Consider the following 23,052-nt stretch of genomic DNA (forward strand, 5'->3'; position numbering starts at 1 on the left):
AAGTATTGAGAAATTTTATCTCTGCATTTCGTCCTGAAGTGAAATGTTCCCAGTCAATATGGGGATAATTGAAATCCCCCACTATTATTGGGTTCTTAATTTTGATAGCCTCTCTAATTTCCCTAAGCATTTCACCATCACTATTACTGTCCTGGTCAGGTGGTCGATAACAGATCCCTAATGTTATATTTTTATTAGAGCATGAAATTGCTATCCATAGTGATTCTATGGAACATGTGGATTTGCTTAAGATTTTTACTTCATTTAAATCTACATTTTCTTTCACATAGTGCCACTCCCCTCCACCCCCCCGCAGCACGACCTGCTCTGTCCTTCCGATATATTTTGTACCCCGGAATGATTGTGTCCCATTGATTGCTCTCAGTCCACCAGGTTTTTCTGATGCCTATTATATCAATATCCTCCTTTATCACAAGGCACTCTAGTTCACCCATCTTATTATTTATTCTTTTTTATTCATAGATTGCTAGGGCAAAACAAACTTTCCTGTTTTTTCAACTCCCAATTGATTGCTCAACTTAGAATATTTTCTTTATTTCAGTTTGACTAATTCACTCTGCCTCTGCACAAGAGGCTACTGTTGTCAAAAGTGGGTTTAGCACTTCAACAAACTCAGGCTCCAGGTGCTCAGCTAGGGACTTGCACCAGGTTCAGTGGCTTAACTCTCTAAAACTTTGGTAGCAAATACTATCTGAATATTATTTAAATAATTGTAATAGATTATATTAAATTTAGGTAATAATTTCAAATTTAAATAGATTTTTTAAGAAAAAGTGTATTTAATATAAATATAAAAATCTGGTATTTTTAAATAGATTTTTTATCCATCTTGCTCATTGGCAAGTGGGTCTCATCCCTCTCTAGTGCTTGTCTACACAGAGGATGACAACCTGCTACTGCCTTCAGTTACTCTATTTATCTCAGGTGACAGAGGTCTGTGTCGTGAATCTAAAGGTTCCAACACAACTGATGAAGCAGGAAAGTATCAATTTGATGACACATGACAGAATTTATTTGTTCAGTTTGCTTTTTTAAAAACCTAGAAAATTACATACACAGACAAAACCTATGTTAAAACAACATTGTTACTATTGCAAAGTCAAGGATTCCAACTTACGAAATACCAGAATTAAGGTTGCATATGCATTATAATACAAACTTTAATTATAAGATCACATTCTGTTTTTTCCCACAGGACCCCTGCCTCATTTATTACTGTGAGTCCTGTGAGCGCAGCACTTCTGCAAATCAAACTACAGGGTACAGGTATGCAGAAAATGATCTGTACACAGTTAGTGACCACCTCTGAAAAATTTGCTTTTGGCCATGTCCACACTACAGGGACTCTAGTGGCATAGCTACAGCACCATAGCTATGTTGGCATAACCACACAGTCTAGATGCAGCCTAGAGTGACAAAAGGGATTTTTCCATCATTGTAGGAACACCACCTCATTCAGTAATAGTAGCCATATCAATGGAAGCATTCTTCTGTAAACCTACCTGTCTCTACACCAGGATCAACTATGACTGTGATAAATAGACAGTTAAGGGTTAATGTCTCTTTTACCTGTAAAGGGTTAAGAAGCTCAGTAAACCTGGCTGACACCTGACCAGAGGACCAATAAGGGGACAGGATACTTTCAAATCTTGGCGGAGGGAAGTCTTTTGTTTGTGCTCTTTGTTTTGGGGGTTGTTCGCTCTTGGGACTAAGAGGGACCAGACATCAATCCAGGCTCTCCAAATCTTTCTGAATCAGTTTCTCATGTTTCAAATTTGTAAGTAATAGCCAGGCAAGGCGTGTTAGTCTTATTTTTGTTTTCTCAACTTGTAAATGTTCCTTCTTTGCTGAGAGGATTTTACCTCTGTTTGCTGTAACTTTGAACCTAAGGCTAGAGGGAGTTCCTCTGGGCTACATGAATCTGATTACCCTGTAAAGTATTTTCCATCCTGATTTTACAGAGATGATTTTTTACTTTTCTTTCTCTAATTAAAAGCTTTCTTTTTAAGGATCTGATTGATGTTTCCCTGTTTTAAGATCCAAGGGACTCACCAGGGATTGGTGGGGGGATGGTTAATTTCTCCTTGTTTTAAGATCCAAGGGATTTGGATTTGTGTTCACCAGGGTATTGGTGAAGTCCCTCAAGGCAACCCAGGGAGGGGAAAGTTTTGGGGGGACAGAGAGTGCTCCAGACAGTGGAATTCTGGATGGTGGCAGTGTACCAGATCTAAGCTAATAATTAAGCTTAGAAGTGTTCATGCAGGTCCCCACATTTGTACCCTAAAGTTCAGAGTGGGGAAGGAACCTTGATAATGACACTCAGGGGCATGGATATATTCACACTTCAGGGAGGGCAAGGAACCCCAGTGGGCCAGCCAATATTTCACCTTGGGTCCATGGCACGCCAGAGTTATAAGATGGCAGCTCCTTCATGGAGTCATGAGCACAGAGGTATCGCTGACAGTTTTTGGATGCCTCAACCCTTGTTTTTCCTATAGTAAGAGACACACACTGGCACATGCATATTTGCAGTATACCAGACTGCAGCCCTTTTTCCTCCTCATCAGAAATTTTTGTTGAGGCTCTGGATGCAGTTTTCCCTGCATCTTTTCATTTATACACTCTCCCTTCATTACCCCACAAAGTCATGAGACCTCCTCATCAACCTCTTCCTGGTGCTAGCCAAATATCAATCAAGGTAATGGGGTTAAATGGGGAAGAGGGGGTCCTTGTGAGCTGTGGGGCTCATTTTTGAACACTCATCCATTCACGTCTCCAGGCAGAGTACCTGTAGGCAGCGTCCACTATCTCTATGGACTCTTTCAGGGAATTTAGGTCACCCAAATTTAGGTGCTTCCCCTGTTTTTTTCTATCTCTTCCCATGTGAAGAGAAGGCAGCCCTTCTGGTTTAATGGATGGAAGGGAATCAATCACTAACCAGGGGAACAAATAGGCCTGTGCATTGAATGATGCAGCGGTACTGTGGAAAAAAAATAGTATGTGATCAGGAAATTAAAGACTTCATCATAATGCATACACACAACGGAGATGAATTAAGGTTGCACAGGCAACCTTAATTTTGGCATTTCCTAAAGCATGAATGCTTGACTTAGCAACCCCAGCAATTTTATTTTAACACCATTTTATGTGTAATGTATTTTACCAGTGTTTTCAATGTTACAAATGTTTTCTTCAATATAGTCTCTCTCTCTGCTGCTTAAGATATTAAAGAGGAAATAAAGAAAGTATTTGTAATAAATAAAAACACATATGACCTGCTTCCCAGGCCAGAGGCATATTGACTTCCTGCCTGTTAATTTCTGAATAGTCTTCCTCAATATAGAGTCCATCAATATCGCGCACAGTTAAAGTGTTCCATCAAAGTCTCCTTAGACATAAGAATAATAGAGCTTTGAGAAGCGAGGTGTGAATAAAGAATGAGATTTTCTAAAGGTCCAAAAAGAGTTAGGCTCCCAACTCTTATTGATTTTCAGTGAGAGTAGGAAACATAACTACATTAGACCCTTTTCAAAAGTGCATCCTAACTATTAAATAGAAATTAATTTAATACTCCACATTCATTGTAAACAGACTAATAAAAAGTTATTTCAAATTGAAAGTTAAGATTGAAAACCTACATATTTTATAGTCTACTTAACTAAAGCACGCCTTATTACAAGATATGTTAATGCATTTCCTAAAAATTAATGCTTGCAGTAAAAATAGTGTGACAGACCCAGGCCACTGTGGTACAGGAGTCTGGTAGAGGGCAAATATACTAGTCACTGGCTGAGTAGTTTTCTGTTCCCTGAGTGACTAGAGCAGGGGCTGCACTGGAGTAATCAGGAACCTGATAGAACCAATTAAGGCAGACAGGCTGATTAGAACACCTGAAGCCAATCAAGGCAGGCTAATCAGGGCACCTGGGTTTAAAAAAGGAGCTCCCTCCAGTCAGGGAGGGAGGAGCTAGAGGAGAGGAAGTGCGTGTGAGGAGCTGGGAACAAGAGGCACAAGGAGCTGAGAGTGAGAGGCTATGCTGCTGGAGGACGACGGAGTACAAGTGTTATCAGACACCAGGAGGAAGGTCCTGTGGTGAGGATAAAGAAGGTGTTTCGAGGAGGTCATGGGGAAGTAGCCCAGGGAGTTGTAACTGTCATGCAGCTGTTACAAGAGGCACTATAGACAGCTGCAATCCACAGGGCCCTGGGCTGGAACCCGGAGTAGAGGGTGGACCCGGGTTCCCCCCAAACCTCTCAACTCCTGATCAGACACAAGAGGAGTTGATCCAGACTGTGGGGAAGATCACTGAGGTGAGCAGATCTGCCAATAAGCGCAGGACCCATCAAGGTAGAGGAGGAACTTTGTCACAACAGGAATAGCAGCAATTATGATTATGAATGCATCTTATAAAAAAGTTAGCTGATAAGTAAATATAAATTTTAGAAATGGTTTCCAAATGGCACTTATGTCATGTTAAACTAACATCAATATAAAGATTCACTGGCGAATAAACCTGATTCTTTAGTAACCAGACAGAGGAAGACATAAGATTGAAGACACTGGGCCAAATTCTGATATGAGTTACAGCAGTGTAAATCCAGAGTAACACCATTTAAATCAATGATGTTATTCCTGATGTACACCAGACTGACTAAAATTAGAATCCTGTCTCTACCTCCACAGGTTCCTAAAATCCATTGGAACTACTGCCTTGAATCAGGGCTGTAGACCTATAATTCCTTTCCTGACAAAGATGAAGCTCACCGTTTAAGAGTCTCGCCACTCGATAATTTCTGATTTTAATCCAACTTATTTTCATTATACAGAAATATATTTTAGTTATATTTTCTGAAGTTCAATTTCATGATCAAGGTCCAAATTCTGTCCTTAGAGTCTATTGTGTAAATCTCAATACGGATCTTAACGAAATTATTTCTGAGGCAGAAACATTTGGCTTGGGATCCACCAACGTAAGAGAAGCACAAACACACATGGATTATCATGAAATATCTGCACCTACTGTCCAACCTAAACTGCTATTGCTGCAATTTAAGCTGATTATCGTCTGAGGTTAGGACAAGAAGCAAAGAGAACATTTTTTTTCTCCTTCCTACTTGTAACAACCTTTTATGTACTTGAAAACTGTTATGTCTCCTCTCGTCTTCTCTTCTCCAGGCTAAACCAACCTAATTTTTTCAGTCTTCCCTCAAGATCACCATCATTTTCTATAGTTTCAGAGATATCTGCCAATGACAGTGTTTCGGTCACATGTATGTCACTTAGCCACAGTATATCATCTGTAGCAAAAAGAAAAAAAAAATCTCCATCATCCAGAAATGACCATAGATAAGTTTGTGATAAGAACCAACAGATTACAAAAAGATAATTGATGAAAAAATGGCCCGGTTTGTTTACGCAATGAACTCTCTTTTCCGTATGATTGAGAACCAACACTTCATTAACATGGTTCAGTCATTAAGACCAGGGTACAGTCCAACCAACAGAGCAGATGTCACAGGCAAATTGCTGGATAAAGTGTATGAAAGAGAAATTGAGCAGTGTGCAAAAGGTCAGAAGGGTTATAGATCAGAGGTGGGCAAACTATGGCCCACAGGCCACATCTGGCCCGCAGGACTGCCCTGCCCAGCCCTTGAGCTCCCAGCCAGGGAGGCTAGCCCCTGCCTCAGCTTGCCATGCCACCAGCGCTCTGGGTGGCATGGCTGGCTCCGTCCGGGCCATGCAGCTGCGAGCTCCTGATACTCTGAGTAGCATGGTAAGGGAGCTGGGCGGGTTGGATAAGGGGCAGAGGGTTCCGGGGGGCAGTCAGGGGACAGTGAGCAGGGGGCAGTTGGATGGAGCGGAGGTAATGGCAGGAGGCAGTCAGGGGATGGGGAACGGGGAGGGTTGGATAGGTGTGGAAGTACTGGGGGCCCTGTCAGGGGGCAAGGTGTGGATAGGGGTTGGGGAAGTCAGGGGACAAGGAGTGGGGGGGTTGGATGGGTGGGGTGTTCTGAGGGAGGCAGTCAGGGAGTAGGAAGGGGAAGGGGTGGAGCTGTTTGGGGAGACACAGCCTTCCCTACCTGGCCCTTCATATGGATTCACAACCCCCATGTGGCCCTTGGGCCAAAAAGTTTGCCCACCTATGGTCTAGAGAGTAAAATTGTTAACCTGGGCCTTGATGGGTGGACCAACTGATATAATCAGGAAATGCACACACAGCAGAATACTTACAAGAAGTAGCAATAAAAGCTATAACAAACTGAAAAAAAAAATTTCAAATGTCTAGACTGCAGCTTGGTCACAGACAATGCTGCAAATGTATCCAGGATGAGAAGAGAGTGAAGAGTGAACAACATACAATTGCAGTGCTCATTTGATGTACCTCCGAGCCAAAGAATTCAATGTTCCAGAATCAAGGCTAATGTTGTTGAAATTGCAAAACACTTCCGTAACAACCACTCTGCAGCAACTGCTCGAAAAAAAGTAGGAGGAATCAAGCTAACTCTCCCACAAGACATGCGATGGAACTCGGATTGTTTTGAGCACTGTATCAAGAACTGGTTTAATCAGATGATAGTTTGTGAACAAAATTGTGGAAAAATAGGTGTACTGTCACAGCCAAAGTTCTCAACATTGGGCTTAAGAGAAATGTTGAACACATGCTGAGTACCCTGAAGCCTATTTCTGTAGCCTGGAACAAAAGGCATGGAAACAGCTGTTTTACTCCTGACGCTGCTGAAATTTGGAAGGAACTGAAAGATCTTAAAAAAAGAAACATGCGATGACAGAGTTAAATTACAAGCATTAAAAAAAACAAATGGGACAAGCACTGTCTTCAGCTCATTTTCTTGCAAATATTCTCAATACTCGGTACCAGGGTCACACCTTAACTGCTGAAGAAGAGTTGGCTATGACATGGACATCCAGCAATCATCCCTCAATAAAGCCAACTATAATAAACTTCAGAGCTAAGGGTGAACCATTCAAGAAATATATGTTTGCTAATGAAGTTTTAAAGAAAATCACACCAGTAAACTGGTGGAAGTCTCTTAAGTACTTGGATTCAGAGACTGTTGAAGTGATAATCTCACTTTTAATTGCAGTAGCTTCTTCTGCCTATGTAGAAAGACTATTTTCTTCCTTTGGACTAATTCGTTCCAAATTGAGAAATGGTTTGGAACCTGAAAAAGCAGGAAAGCTTGTTTTTCTTTTCCAGATTATGAACAAACAGGAAAATGAAAGTGAAGACGACTGAGTTAACTTCAAAAGCCAATATCTTAAGTTTCTCAGGTTGACCTGGTTGACATAGTTGATTTAATTTTGGGGTTTTTTTTAAATATATTTCATTTAACTATTTCAGTTAAAAACAATTTTAACAAAAACAAACCTGATTTTAAGAGACTTGAATGTTTAACTAAATTCAAAAATTCATATGCTTGTGTTGTTCAAATATTATATATTTGATGTTGAAGAAAGAAATCCAGAATAGATAATGTTGTTTTAGTTAAATAAAAATTTAAATGACTGTCTGGTGATGTTCTCCTCCTAATACAACATGGCAAGAAAATCCTCCAAATATTAATCGTTAACCTTCTGAATTGGAGATATTTATGAAGTCATTGGGAGGTGAACTATCTATTTCAATTACCTTTAGTACATGAAAAAACCAATAATTCATTTTCTGATATAGCTGTAAAACTAATCTGAAAAGTTTTCAAAATAAATCACTTCAAAAATGTATAGCGTGTACCTTCTAAAAATGAAACCTACATCTATCTCTGAATTGTGAAGAATATGTATTAAGGTTATAACAACCAACAAGAATGCACTTTTATGTAGAAATCCATGACTAAATCGAGTCTTTCTGACTAGTGATTTAAATCATGATTTAAAATCAATTTGTTTTAAATCAAATCCACCCTGCCAAGGACTGCTTGACCCTGGTGAACACTGATAGTACTTTGCTTATGTTGTCTCTGTGCAGCCTATAAATCAAACCACACCATGCTTGGGAGGCACCTCACGCGTAGTCTGGCGTGAGCAAGAACTGATGTGCCCACAGCCTTGTGCCTCAGGAGCTGGAGACAATGTTTGGCCGAAATCTGAGGGCTGGATTGTACTGTATCAATGAGGAGAAACTAAGAAATCTGTGTCAGAAGAGCGCTTTTGTCTGAATGGGATTGAGGGGGTGGGGCTGGCAGCAGGGATCCCCCCTAAAAGGTGGGAGTGCTACAGCACCCCCCACACTCTTAATTCCCTGGTCAAACATTTAACTGTGTAACCAACAGAATTTTTATTGGTTACACGGTTATTGTTTTTACATATTATGTACATCCCTACTACAGATCATACCTGTATGCTGAGCTAAGGCAAAGTTAGTACACATATGTTTGGGACCTTTCATCTAGATAGGTGATGATGAGCTAAAGCATAAGACTCACACAGGGGGCTTCCTACGTTCATAGCCTCTGTAAATGTAACAGGTACACCACATGGAAAGAACAGAAAGAACTGGGTAGGACAGAAATAAATCCGAGAATGATCTAATGTCATTAATTTGTATGTATATGTCAGCCTATGGAGTAAGTGTACCCTAACATTTTGTGGAGGAGGAAACTAAGTTTGGACATAGAAGGAGGGCTCAAGTCCTCTAGCTCTATTAGAGAGGTGACCACCATTGCAAGGAAGTTTCTAAGCTTCAAGTTTCAAGTTTCCAGGCTTCTTTGTTTATTAGTCTGTTAGTTCCTAATTCTAAGTTTTAAGTCAGTTAGTTAGTTAAGTAAAACTCTAAATTAGCTTTAATAGCTCTTAAGCTTCTCCTAAGCTCTACACTCCCACTCAAGAATTGAGGAACCTGGACCTGAACTCTCTTGGCATGCCAGAGGCAAGGCTGGTCCTTTGTCTCCTACCACCACGTTATCAAGGAAGGGTGTGAGTATATTAATCAAAAGCTTTATAGTATATATCATTACATGTATCTCTAGAACAATATTATTGCATTTGTAACTATTTTACCATTTGATTACTATTTGATGATTATTCCATTTATCTCAATAAAAGTCTTTAAGGCTACATTTGTCTCAGTGTGAGTGTCCTGTCATATACCCCAAGGATCCTTGCAAACTCTGTATAGCCTGATTCTGGGGAAAGAACTTTATTATTTTCTGATCAGATTAATTGGTGAGCCTATAATCAATACTATCAAATTAATATTATCTTCCTAAGATCAGGCAACAATACACATACCCCGAAGTGAAACGGACATGCACACTCCCTTGAAAAACTAAAAATTAGTAGTAGCATAGGTACATGTAATTATGATTTGATCAAAGTCCAAACCATAACAAATACTTGGTGCTTTAAAAGCAGCAATTTCACAAAGCTGAAAACAATTCTGAGCCAAATCAGTTGGGAGGAAAACTGTAAACAGAAAAAATGTGACTGATAATTGGGGACTTTTAAGACCCCCAAAAGCTACAAATCCACAATCAAGAAAGAAGGCCATGCTGTTTTTTAAAAAGCAAAAAGCAATCTGGTTTAGAGGGGAAGTGAAAGTAACTATAAAAAAACATAACATGTGGAAGACAATGGAAGTTGACAGTCATGAATATAAATGAAAAGCTAGGAATTGTAGAAAATTGATAAGAGAAGCAAAAAGACAAGAAGAAATCTATGGCCAGCAGAGTTAAGGACAATAAGAAGGAACTTTTGTTAACTACATTAGGAACAAAAAGAATTCTAACAACGGTATTAGTCTATTACTAGATGGATATGATAGAACTGTCTGTAATAATGGAGAAAGGGCAGAAATGTTTAATAAGTAATTCTGGTCTGTACTTGGGAAAAAGTGAATTGATGATGATGATGGAAATACTTTCCATTCTAATGGTAACTCATGAAAATGTTAAACAGCAGCTACTAAAGAGAGATATTTTTAAACTGACAGGACCGGATAACTTGCATCCAAGAGTTTTAAAAGAGCTGTCTAATGAGCACACTCAACTGTTGATGTTGATTTCCAAAATCTGTTGCAATACCGGGGCAGTTCAGAGAACTGGAAGATGTTATGTTGTGCCAATATTTAAAAAGAATAAATGGGATGACCCAGGTAATTATAGTCCTTTCAGCATGACACTGATCCCAGGCAAAATAACAGAGTGGCTGATATAGGACTTGATTAATAAAGAATTAAAGGAGAGTAATATAATATGCCAATCAAAATGGGTTTACGGAAAACAGATCTAGTCAAAATAATAATATTTGTGTTATGTTACAAGTTTGGTTGATAAAGGAAGTCGTGTTGATATAATACGCTTACACTTTTATAAGGCATTTGATTTGGTGCTGTACAACATTTTGATTAAGATACAAAATCAACATGGCACTCGTTAAATGGCGTACAAACTGGTCAACTGAAAGGTCTCAAACTATAACTGTAAACAGGGAATCATCATCAAGTGGGCATATTTCTAGCGGTGACTTTGCAGGGATTCATTCTCGGCCCAACACAATTTAACATTTTTACCAGTGTCCTGGGAAAAAAAAATTTAAAATCATAATTGATAAAGTTTGCATATAACAAAAGACTGAGGGAGTCAAACAATGAGGAGGACAGGTCACTGATACAGAGCAGTTTACTATTGTCTAATTTAACAACCATACATTTAAGAACAAAGAATGAAGCCCATATTTACAGAGTGGGGGACTCTATCCTGGGAAGCAATGATTCCGAGGTTCTGGTGGCTAGCATGACACTGTGGCAAAAAGGACTAATGTGATCCTTGGATGCATAAACAGGAGAAATTTGAGTAGCAGTAGGGAGGTGATAGTACCTCTCTAATTTTCACTGGACTGACAACTACTGGACTATTATATCCAGTTCTTGTGACCACAATTCAAGAAGGATGTTGATATATTGAAGAAGGTTCAGAAAGGAGCCATGAGAAAGATTATAGGATGAGAAAGCATGCCTTATAAGCAACAGTTCCGAAACCATGGGCCGCGGCCCAAAGGTAGGCTGTGCACAGTTCAGTGTGGTCTGCCATCATGGGTGCCATTTTGGGAGTGGGGGCAAGTAGCAATACCAGGTGCTCTGTGCGTCCAGGTCAGTTTCCCCACTTGGCTTGGGTAAGGGGAGGGTGGGAGAACAGCTTCTGATGCCTCAAAGCACAGTACTCATGGGGAAACTGACTTGGGCGCACAGAGACCTGGCATCAACACTCGCCCTCCAGCCCCGAGCTCCCTGGGGGGGAGCACAGCAACGCTAAATACTCTGTGCATCCAGATCAGCTTCCCCATGTGGGCTGAATAATGGATGCCGCACCCAACAGGCTCAAGTAACTGTAGTCCTCAGTGTCCACAGCCACAGTGAATGTGCAGGACAGCACAGGACTCCCAGAGCCACAAGGAGCAGAGCTGCCCTCACTGTGCTAATGAGGGACTGAGTGCAAGGCCGGGCCCCATAGCAGCAGTACCTCTTTGGACACAGCCCCTGCCTGCACTTTAAGCTACCACCCTGCCTTAACACAGCCTGTAGCCACCACCTTTTCATGCACCCTGAGTTACACTCCCCCAGGGATAAAGCTCCTAAGTACCTCCTTCCTGCACCCTGAGCTGGCTGAAAGGCTAAAAATTGAAAATGAGGTCAGGTTGAGCCTCACTAACAGATGTTACCAGCTTGAAAACCAGTGCAAGGAGAAGCAGCCAAATCCATCCCACTAAGAAGACTCCTGGACTATAAGTTGTTATAACTAAAAATACAAAGTATTTGACTCTTTTCTAATTAGTAGAGAATAGGATTGGGTCTTTACTTCCCTAGCACAGAAATTCAGATTTTACACAAACTGAAAACAATATAGTGTTCAAAGTTGGACAACTATTTTGTTTTAAAATCAAACTTTTTCTTAACAATTTTGTTGCATTGCTTATGTTCAGTTTTAAACAAATTCTGTTTTCCCTGTTTGAACACATTTTGGACACTTTTTTAATGTGCAGTTTTACTAAAACTGCTTGGTTTTACACATCTTGAAGCATTTCTTTGACTGCATATTGCTACGGCTTTCTATTATTACAATCATTTACATTAAAATGAAAAGTAAACATGTACATTGTTTATTTAGTGTTAGTTTATACATATGTAACAAAACTAATATTTTTCCTCAAAAGTTTGGGAATCCCTCCCTTATAGGAATAGACATAAGGAGCTCAATCTGCTTAGTTTAATAAAGGGAAGGTTGACTGACTTCATCACAGTTTTTAAGTACCTACATGGGAAAAGAAACGTGATAAGAAAGGGCTCTTCAATCTATCAGGGAAACATATAACAAGATACAACATTTGGACTTCAGAGCTAGACAAGTTCACACTAGCAATCAGGGACAAACTTTTAAGAATGAGAGTGATTATCCATTGGAACAAATTACCAAGGATTATGGAGAATTCTCCATCACTGGCAACTTTAAAATGAAGGTTTGATACTTTTCTAAAACATATGCCTTAGTTCAAACAGGAAATAATTCAGGGAAATCCTATGACCTGTTTTATTCAGGTCAGACACTAGATGATCACACTAATTCCATCTACCTTAAAATATAAAATTTGTGCATCACAGCCTCCCAAGGCTCCTTCTTCACTGGAAAAGAAGTCAGCTAGTACCTGCTTAGATCTTAGTGGATTTCCCCCCCTCTTTTTTTCCTAGAAACTTTGACAATCTAGCTACAGAAACTCCATAGCAAGATAAGTGGAATGTGGAACAGTATCCTCTGGCATTTGTCCATGTTTCTCATGGATACTAGGATTGTTAATTTTCTCTGGAGAATGTTCTTCCACCTTCTCTGAGATGCTTGGTATGCGAGATGTTTTCCCCCGCCTTGTGGGCAGGGAGCTTCATAAGATCTTTCCCTGCTTCTGCACAAGGCATTGCCCCAATTTATTTTTCCACCATTTACACTTCCCTCTCCAATTTTGACATAAACATGGATGTAGGACATTTTGATTTATCTGAGAAGAATAAGCGATCTGGCAACTGCTTTTGCCTGATAGCAAAATTCCATATTGCATCTCTTGCTAATTAGTTCAAATTTGGTAGTCACCATGAGTCCTCACTCACCTACTCCAGATTATTTGATGGCTTATATAAAAGGAACTGGTGATCTCACTTAAACTGAGAACTCAGTGATCTCAGCAGTTAAGTGCCCACCACATTAAAATCTATTCTCACAATTGGAATTCTCTGGCAATCCCACAGAGCACAATCACTGAACAGCCACAGACATGAAATCCCTTCTTACCACTGCAACCCTTGTTCCTCCAAGTTAGTGCTGAAGAACAGTGGCAAAAACAGTGAGAGGAAGCATACACTGCTATTACTCTTACTGTACATTTTCTACGTACAGAGAGAGAATCTTGTCTCCTGAAATATCAACCCACCATCTTTCTCTAGCTCTAAAAATTCTTTAAAAAGTGCATGCACGCACACACACGCAAAGCTCCCCCTACCATAATAAAATCCAAAATCCAATACTTAGTGCTTTCACTTATCTTCTTAAAAAGTAGTGCTATTCTGATGGCATGACAAAACAGATATAGCCCCCAATGATACTTCTGTGAAAAAGTGTAGTTAAAAAGAATGAAGATTCCAGTTGATGAAGAGGCAGACGTTCCTGTTTTTCCACAAACTATGATCTTCATCAACTGTAGAGGTCTGAAGAATTTAATGAAAACTTCAAGTGTATGCCTTAAAACTTAGTACTAGATTTTAAATGTTTTTTTATACTGTCATGTGAGTCACCGGTCAATGTTGTTCTATATGACCATCTTTTCAAAAGGATGTTTCTTTTATGTGAAAAAGACTGATATGATATAATTGTACATATTTGTTCTTTACATATCCCAGGTTCTCTTTGCCTTATTTTATAAGACAAATCCCCCTAAATAATTTGTTCCAATTATTCCCTAGATAATTTCTTCCAAAAACTGAGCTAGGAAACAACTGCACTGAAGAACATTACTTCCAAAGGTCACTTCAGAAGAAAAGTCTTACCTCCTGTTCCAAGAACTTTCAAGAGTTCGAAGTTTTCAATGCCCACCTTCTCTGCATGGCCTGTCAAATTTGCTGAGGAAAAAGAAAAAAAATGTCCATGTCAAAATCTTCAGAGATGTAACGCATTGATATATCAGATATTCTGACACGTTTCTGCACTTTGAGAACATTTTAATGGATAGAAGGAAAAAAAAGGAACTCTAAAAGTACACTGCACCATTTCAATTTGAAACTTTAAAAAAAAAACAACACATTTTTGTACATTTAAAATAAAATCAAAATAGTCCAGGGTAGTAACTCTCAAGCTATTGTCTTTCGACTACCAGTTGTCCACAGGGATCTTCCAGGTCATTCACAAAACAAAAGGTTTTGAGAACTAAGCACTCGAGAACAGAGGTCTTGGTAAAGGAGATCAGTCTGTGATAGGATTTCTTGTACAAAGTGGTCCACCATAATTTACATCTGAGAAATATCTTCTCAAGCAAATACATAAGTGGTTGCATTAGCAGGGCCTTATTGAGTATTCTAAAAATTTTAAGTGCTCTAAAGGCGAAAGCATTTTTGCCCTAATGCTGGCCCTGATGCTGCAACTTGTTCCATATGGGTACAAGAGATCCATCCAGAGGGAACATTTGCAGGATCTGGGACTCGGTATTCAATATGTTTTCCAGTGGCATTTTAGAAGAAATAAAATTAAACGTCTTTTGAAGACTCATTAAACAGGTGCATTCAAATGACAAGAATATCAGATATATAATTTGAATACATTCTAACTGGATGCACTACCAGGAATTTTATAAGTTACTACTTCACAAAGCTATCAATTTCTATAAATACATGTAGCCCCTTCCAAAACTAATAAAAATGGTTATTTACCTTACAATGACTCTGGATCTTCAAAATGTTTTTATCCACATGGATACCACTCTGTATGTGCATGCACCTGAGACTGGATTCTTTCTGACTAGCAGTATACGCTGGGCCCCTGCATGAGCCCTGAATGTCCTTAAGCCCTTCCCTTAAGGGCACAAAGGGCAGGGCAGTCCTAACTGTTATTCAGTTCCTTCACCAATACAGAATCCTCAAAGCTAAAAGGACTTCAGATTAGCAGAGAAGGGGGGTAGATCATAGGATCAGTGTGGACAAAACATCTTGAAGAACCACAGTTACTATAAGGTAAGTAACCATTTTTCTTCAAGTATTTATCCACATAGATCCCACTGAAGGCAACTAACTGTTTTCTCTCTCTCTAAGGTGCTTGGTGCTAGGAGTCCTATTTAAATAAGTACTGTAAAACTTCCCTGCGAAACTGTGTATCAGATCTAGAGGCTGACACTAGAGAATAATAGCTTGTAAACTTGTATGGAGCTCCAAGAAGAAGCTCTTCAGATTTCAAATATAGAGATGCCTCTTAAAAAGACAAAAGGAGGCTGCTTGAGCTATAGCAGACTGCGCCTTGATAGGATAGGCAGTTAACTTACTCAGCTGATAAGAATTTCTAAGCAGTCTGCAAGTTCCAAGGAAACCAATATGACAAGGATTGCAACCTATATGGATATGGTATGTGGGGGCAAGGTGAAGGGAAGAAGAAGAGGTCACTTACCTGTAACTGGAGGTTCTTTGAGATGTGTGGACCCTATCTGTATATCACTGAGGGTTATATGCATACATCATGTGTCTGGAGCTGGAGATTTTGAAAGTAGTAGTGTGCATTCATCCACACATGCACCTTTGCTTCACCTCATGCTTTTGTCCCAGGTGAAAAAGGGCAGGGCGGACAGACTGTGCCCTCAGTTCCTTCTCCACCACAATCCAAGCAGTCCCCAAGGGAAGGAGAAGTGGAGTACAGATAGGGCCCACACATCTCTCGAAGAACCTCCAGTTACAGGTGAGTAACCTTCTCTTCTTCGAGTGATGCTCCCTATTGTATTCCACTGAAGGCAATTGACAAGGAGTACTTAGTTAAGAGGAGGGTGAGAGGAAGAATGATGGGAACAGAAAGCAGCTGTTCTGAAAAAGACACCTATCGCAGAGTCTCGCAAATGGGAAGAGAAAGTATGTAAAGATCTCCAGGTGGCTGCCCAACATGTCTGTAAGCAGTATGTCATGAAGTGCAGTCAAAGTCAATGCTTGTGCTCATACTCCAAAGGACAGAGACAGTCCCAATAGTCAACAAGAGAGCATAATGCACCCCAAAATCCACTTGGAAATTTTCTAAGTGGAGATTGCTTGCCCATAAATCCTTTCTGCTACAGTGATAAACAACCTAGGGGATTTTCTGAAGGATCTCGTCCTCTGCAGGTAGGAGGCCAGGGCCCTGTGGACGCCGAGGAAGTGAAAGTGTCATTCTTCCACTAAGGTATGCTCTTTCGGAAAGAATGCATGCAAATGGTTGGGTTGGTTGAGATGAAAAATGGGAAACAATCTTCGGCAAAAACTTGGGGTGCAAGCGCAGGGAAACTTTGTCCTTATGGAACATGGTAAAGGGGGGGGGGGGATCCACCATCATAGCCCCCAATTCGCCTACCTTCCTTGTGAAGATAACAGCTACCAGGAAGGTGATCTTCATGGAAAGACGACACAGGAGGCCAGCAGTTCAAAGGGCAATTTCATCAGCGCCATGAGGATGAGGCTAAGATCCCACTGGGAAGCTATGGATTAAATGGGAGGACAAGTCCGTAAGAGGCCTCTCCAAAACCTTGTAGTCAAGGGGTGCATAAAGACACAGTGTCCCTTCACAAGGGGGTGGAAAGCATTAATAGCTGCCACGTGCACCTCGATGGAGTTAAGAGCAAGTTCTGACGCCTTCAGGGATAGGAAATAGTCGACGAAAAGAAGAATACCCACAGCCTCGGGGGAAGACCCTTCTGCTGGGACCAGGAGATGAAAAGTTTCCACTTGCCCCTATAGGACTGCCTCATGAACTCTTTGCTGCTACTTGAGATGATTTCTTGCACTGCTGATGAACATTCCTGCTCTAGTGAAGATGCCCATCCAAAAAGTCAAGCTCTTAGGTGACATTTCCGCAGATTGGGACATCTGATTCTGCCACTGTGTTGTGTGAGCAGCTCTGGAGAAACTGGCAACGGAAGCAAGGGGATGCGCCAACATACAGAGAAGGAGAGGAAACCAGAATTAGCGAGGCCAGAATGGGGTGATCAGGATGACCATAGCTCTTTCCCATCTCATCTTGTGAGGACCATGGCAGGAACAGGAGAGGAGGAAAGAAAAAACTGGTCTAGTCCGGTCAGAGGAAGACCAGGGCATCACCTTGGCAAAGGGTGCCGAGCCCCCCCCCCCCCCCGAAGCAGTACTGGATGCATTTGTTGTTGGTGCAGGAGGCAAAAAGGTCTCTGGCCCAGAGTCCCCAGAGGTCAAAAATGTCAACAATCACAGAGTCACATAGCTCCCATTCGTGATCAGCCATGAATTTCTTGCTGGGAGAGTCTGCAATCACATTCTGATTCCCCAGAAGATAGGCTGCTAACAACAGTATCTTGTGCGCAATGCACTAGTCTCAGAGACGAACCGCTTCTGCACAAAGTGCTGATGACCTCGCGCCCCCTTGTTTGTTTATATAATAAACAGTGGTGGCGTTGTCTGACATGATGAGACCATCACGGGAGAGAATGGATGGGAGAAATGTATGACATGCTTTTCTTACCATCCTAAGTTCTCGGAGGTTGATGTGCATCCTGGATTCCTGAGAAGTCCAAGTTCCCTATGTCATGTCCTCGCCTATGTCAGCATGCCATCAACTGAGTGATGCATCTGTGATGATCATCATGCATGGGGAGGATGGAAGAGAGGGTATCTCAATGTAAACCTGAACTGGGTCTGTCTGCCACCGAAGGTAGGAAAGAACCTCAGGGGGAATGGTCAAGAAGAGGTCCACAGAATGGTGCATAAGAATAGATTCCCTGTAGCCACAGCTACAGATAGCAGAAGCGATATGAGCAAAGGTAGTGATGCATGTGTATGCTGCCATGTGGCCAAGAAGGGAAAGGCTGGTTCTGGCTGGAACAGAATGACTGGAAGTCACCATGACAATCAGTTCTTGCAGGATCTGGAACCTGTCCTCTGGTAGATAGGCACAGACAGAGAACACATTAATTCATGCCTCCATGAACTCTTAGGATTGTATGAGCTAATACCAATTTTTTGATGTTTATGCTTAACCCCAGAGAGGAAAGAAGTAGGAGCAGCAGGGCGGTTGAGGCTCGAGCTTCTTGTCTGGATTGCACTGCTAGCAGCCAGTCATCAAGCTAAGGGAATATGAGGATTCCTTGATGCCGGAGATGGACCGCCACTATAGAAAAATATTTGGTGAAAAACCACAGAGCGGTCGTGAGTCCCAACGGCAGAACCTTGTATTGGAAGTGTCGAGGGCCTACAGTGAATCTCAAGAACTGCCTATGGGTAGGATGAATGTCTACATGAAAATAAGCATTTTCCATACTGAAAGTCATAAACCACACACCTTTTTTCTAGTGAGGATATAATGGCTGCAAGGCTGACCATACAAAAAAGACGTTTACTCACCTTTGTAACTGTTGTTCTTCAAGAAGTGTTGCTCATATCCATTCCAATTAGGTGTGTGCGCGCCGCGTGCATGTTCGTCGGAAGATTTTTACCCTAGCAACACTCGGTGGGTTGGCTGAGGCGCCCCCTGGACTGGCGCCGGATATATATCCCTGCCGAGCATCGTCCCCTCAGTTCCTTCTTGCCGGCTACTTCAACAGAGGGGAAGGAGGGCAGGTTTGGAATGGATATGAGCAACACATCTCGAAAAACAACAGTTAAAAAGATGAGTAACCATCTTTTCTTCTTCGAGTGCTTGCTCATATCAATTCCAATTAGGTGACTCCCAAGCCTTACCCAGGCGGTGGGGTCGGAGTGAGATGTCGCAGACTGAAGTACCGCTGAACCAAATGCCGCATCATCTCTGGACTGCTGCACTAACACAAAGTATGAAGCGAAGGTGTGCACGGATGACCAGGTCGCTGCCCTACAGATCTCCTGGATGGGTATATGGGCCAGGAAGGCGGCAGACGAAGCCCGAGTAGAATGGGCAGTGAGATGGCTAGTTGAAACGTGAGCCAAGTCATAACAGGCATGGATGCAAGATGTCACCCAAGATGAAATTTGCTGCAAGGAGGCCGGTAGGCCCTTCATCCAGTCCGGCACCACTACGAAGAGTTGAGGTGTCTTTCGAAGGGGCTTTGTTCTCTCGACGTAAAAGGCAAGAGCCCTATGAATGTCCAGGGAATGCAGCTGTTGCTCCCTACGTGAGGAGCGCAGTTTCAGGAAGAAGCCCAGGAGGAAGACGTCCTGGTTGACGTGAAAGGCAGACACCACCTTATGGAGGAAGGCGGGGTGTGGTCGCAGCTGTACCTTATCCTCACGGAATACCGTATACGGGGAGTCTGCTGTGAGGGCCCAAAGTTCTGACACTCGCCTCACCAATGTAATAGCGACGAGGAAGGCTGTCTTCCAGGAAAGGTACAGCAGCAAGCAGGTGGCCATCAGCTCAAAGGGAGCACCCATGAACCTAGTTAGAACTAGATTCAGATCCCACGTAGGGGTCGGATGACAGACTTGTGGGTACAAGCACTCCAGGCCCTTAAGGAATCTGGTAACCATAAGGTTAGGAAAGACTGAACGTCCGTTTTCCCCTGGATGGAAGACTGAGATGGCTGCCAGGTGTACCTTGATGGACGAGACCGCTAGGCCGTGCTGCTTCAGGGACCAGAGATACGCCAGGATGGTAGGGACTGGTACCTGCATGGGGAGAGTATCGTTCTGGGCACACCAGCAGGAAAAATGCTTCCACTTGGCCAGGTATGTAGACCTAGTGGAAGGTTTCCTGCTGCCCAGGAGCACCTGTTGTACCGAGGCAGAGCAATGAAGCTCAGATTGATTTAACCATGCAGCATCCATGCTGTGAGATGGAGGGACTGCAGGTCTGGGTGGTGTAGCCTGCCGTGTTCTTGAGTTTTGAGATCCGGCCAGAGCAGATGGCGAATTGGGTCGGACACCGACAGCTCGAGCAACATGGTGTACCAGTGCTGCCTTGGCCACGCTGGAGCAATCAGGATTAAGCGGGCCTTGTCTCTGCGCAGCTTGAGCAGGACCCTGTGGACCAGTGGGAACAGAGGAAAGGCGTAGAGCAGATGGTCTTTCCAAGTTATCAGGAATGCATCCAAGAGGGGCCCAAGGAGCGCCCCTGGAGGGAGCAAAACATGTGGCACTTCTGATTCTCTCCAGAGGCAAAGAGGTCTATGTGGGGAAATCTTCACTTCTGGAAAACAGAATGGATGACGTCCAGACAAGCTGACCACTCATGAGCTAGGAAGGATCTGCTGAGATGATCTGCCAGGGTGTTCTGGACTCCCGGGAGAAAGGACGCCGCCATATCGATCGAATGGGCTACACAAAACTCCCAGAGGTGTATGGCTTCCTGACAAAGGAGGGAGGAGCGTGCTCCGCCTTGCTTGTTGATGTAAAACATGGCCGTTGTGTTGTTTGTGAATAGTATAACACAACGGCCTTGGAGATGTTCGTGAAACACTTGACACGCGAGACATACTGCCCTCAGTTCCCTCACATTGATGTGCAAGGTCACTTCCTGTGTGGACCAGAGGCCTTGCGTACGGAGTCCCACAAAGTCGACATCCCTACCTAGCGATGACATCTGTGGTCAGGGCCATCGAAGGTTGTGGGCATGGAAAGGCATCCCTGCGCAAACCAGGGAGGGGTTCAGCCACCAAGTCAAGGAAGCTAAGATGTCCTTGGGTACACTGAAAATCATGTCCAGGCTGTCGCGGCCCGGCCGGTACACCGAGGAAAGCCAGGTCTGAAGTGGGCGGAGGCGTAATTTGGCATGTCTGGTCACGAAAGTGCAGGCGGCCATGTAACCTAGGAGACCAAGACACGTGCGAACCAATGAGGTCAGAAAGTTGTGGAGGCCTTGAATTATGGCTACCGTTGCCTGAAAGCGGGGCTGTGGTAAGCAAACTCTAGCAAGATTGGAGTCCAAGATTGCTTCAATGAAGTCTATCCTCTGCGTGGGTACCAGAGCGGACTTTTCAACGTTGAGCATAAGGCCGAATTGCTTGAACAGTTCTCTGACGAAAAGCACATGATGCTGCACTTGCGTCTCGGAGGAGCCTCGAACGAGCCAATCGTCGAGGTACGGGAAGACTTATATGCAACGTCGACGGAGTGAGGCCGCGACGACAGCCATATACTTTGTAAATTCTCTTGGGGTCGTGGAAAGGTCGAATGGAAGAACCGCAAATTGAAAGTGCTGCTGGCTGACCACAAAGTGAAGGCATTGCAATTTATCCACTGCACAGACGATGTGCAAGTACACATCCTTCATATCAAAGGCGGTGTACCAGTCTCCCGGATCCAGGGAAGAGATAATGGTTCCCAGGGTTACCATGCGGAACTTCAACTTTACCATGAATTTGTTGAGTCCATGCAGGTCCAGGATGGGCCTTAGACTCCCTCTTTGCCTTGGGAATTAGGAAGTAGCGGGAGTAAAACCCCTTGCCCCTCAGGTCCTTCGGGACCTCTTCTATTGCTCCGATATCCAGGAGCATCTGTACCTCCTGTACGAGGGATTGCTCGTGAGAGGGCTCCCTGAAGTGGGACAGGGAGGGAGGGTGGGAAGGGCGGGGTGAAAAACTGAAGTTGGTATCCCAATTCCACCATGCACAGGACCCAATGATCTGAGGTCAGGCGGGACCACACAGGGAGGAAATAGGAAAGGCGGTTGTCGAAGGGTGGAGAAGGATCCGGGTTTGAGGTGTTCCGTCCTCAAACGCATCTTCAAGTTTTGTTTGGGCCCCGCCGGTGGTTTTGGGGGGCCCTGATTCTGACCCCTTTGGGGACCAGATTGCCTCCTACGGTTACCCCGGCCACGTCTTCTAGTGAACCCTGCCATGGCCGAGGGTTAGGATAGGTGCATTGAGGCTGGGGGTGGAAGGGTCTGCACTGAGTTACTGGAGTGTGCATCCCCAGCCAGCGCATGATCACTCAGTTATCTTTTAGGCTTTGGAGCCTGGGATCAGTTCTGACCGAGAATAAGCCCTGGCCTTCGAAGGGCAAGCCTTGAATCATTTGCTGAAGCTCAGGCAGAAGGCCGGACACTTGAAGACAGGAGATGCGCCGCATGGCCACTCCCGAGGCTAGAGTTCTGGCCGCAGAGTCCGCTGCATCCAACGACACCTGAAGGGAAGTCCTTGCCACCTTTTTGCCTTCTTCTAGTAAGGCCACAAACTCCTGTTGGGACTCTTTCTTTAAACTTCCCCATGGAGGGCCACGTGTTATAACAGCAGCAGCTTAGGAGAGCTTATTGATTAGCTACCCTAAGTTGAAGGCACCCCGCTGAGTAGATCTTACGACCGAATAAGTCCAGGCGCCTGGCTTCCTTGGACTTGGGGGCAGGAGCTTGCTGGCCATGCCACTCTCTCTCATTAACTGAATGTACGACCAAGGAGCAAGGGTGAGGGCGTACATACAGATACTCATAGCCCTTGGATGGCACCATATATTTCCTCTCCACCCCTCTGGCCATGGGAGGAATAGATGCTGGGGACTGCAAGATCATATCCGCATTTGCCTGAATGGTCCAGATAAATAGCAGGGTGACCCTGGTAGGTGTATCTGCCGACAAAATGTCAACCACCAGGTTCTCTATTTCTGGAACCTGCTCCACCTGGAGGTTCATATTCTGTGCCACCCTATGCAGGAGATCTTGGTGAGCTCACAGATCTATTGGCAGAGGACCAGAGAAGGATGTGCCTGCCACTGCCTCATCTGGCGAGGAGGAAAGAACAGGAACCAGGGGATCCTGAGGAATTTCCTGTTGTGGTGGTTCCTGGTGTTTGGGGTCAGGTACAGCCAGGGCCTGAGTGTCAGTTGGTGGGACAACAGTGTCATCTGTGTCCATAGGAGGAGGACAGCTCACGGTGGCCTCAGGA

The 23,052-nt window shown here is 43.3% G+C and overlaps 1 protein-coding gene across 4 annotated transcripts in view; it reads right to left on the minus strand.

Moving 5' to 3' along the window:
- The window catches only part of RPS6KA5 (ribosomal protein S6 kinase A5), a 167,370-nt gene that overhangs the window by 105,185 nt on the left and 39,133 nt on the right, over positions 1 to 23,052 (minus strand). For 3 of the 4 annotated variants that reach the window (XM_032766512.2, XM_032766513.2, XM_032766514.2), the window contains one exon: positions 14,063 to 14,134. The exons of the other annotated variant lie outside the window; for it this stretch is intronic. In XM_032766512.2, the coding sequence (XP_032622403.1) occupies positions 14,063 to 14,134 (72 nt within the window). The remainder of the gene's footprint in view (positions 1 to 14,062; positions 14,135 to 23,052) is intronic. 4 annotated transcript variants of the gene reach the window in all.

Source organism: Chelonoidis abingdonii, chromosome 4 (genome assembly GCF_003597395.2).
Source record: "Chelonoidis abingdonii isolate Lonesome George chromosome 4, CheloAbing_2.0, whole genome shotgun sequence".
NCBI classification, from domain to species: Eukaryota; Metazoa; Chordata; order Testudines; family Testudinidae; genus Chelonoidis; species Chelonoidis abingdonii.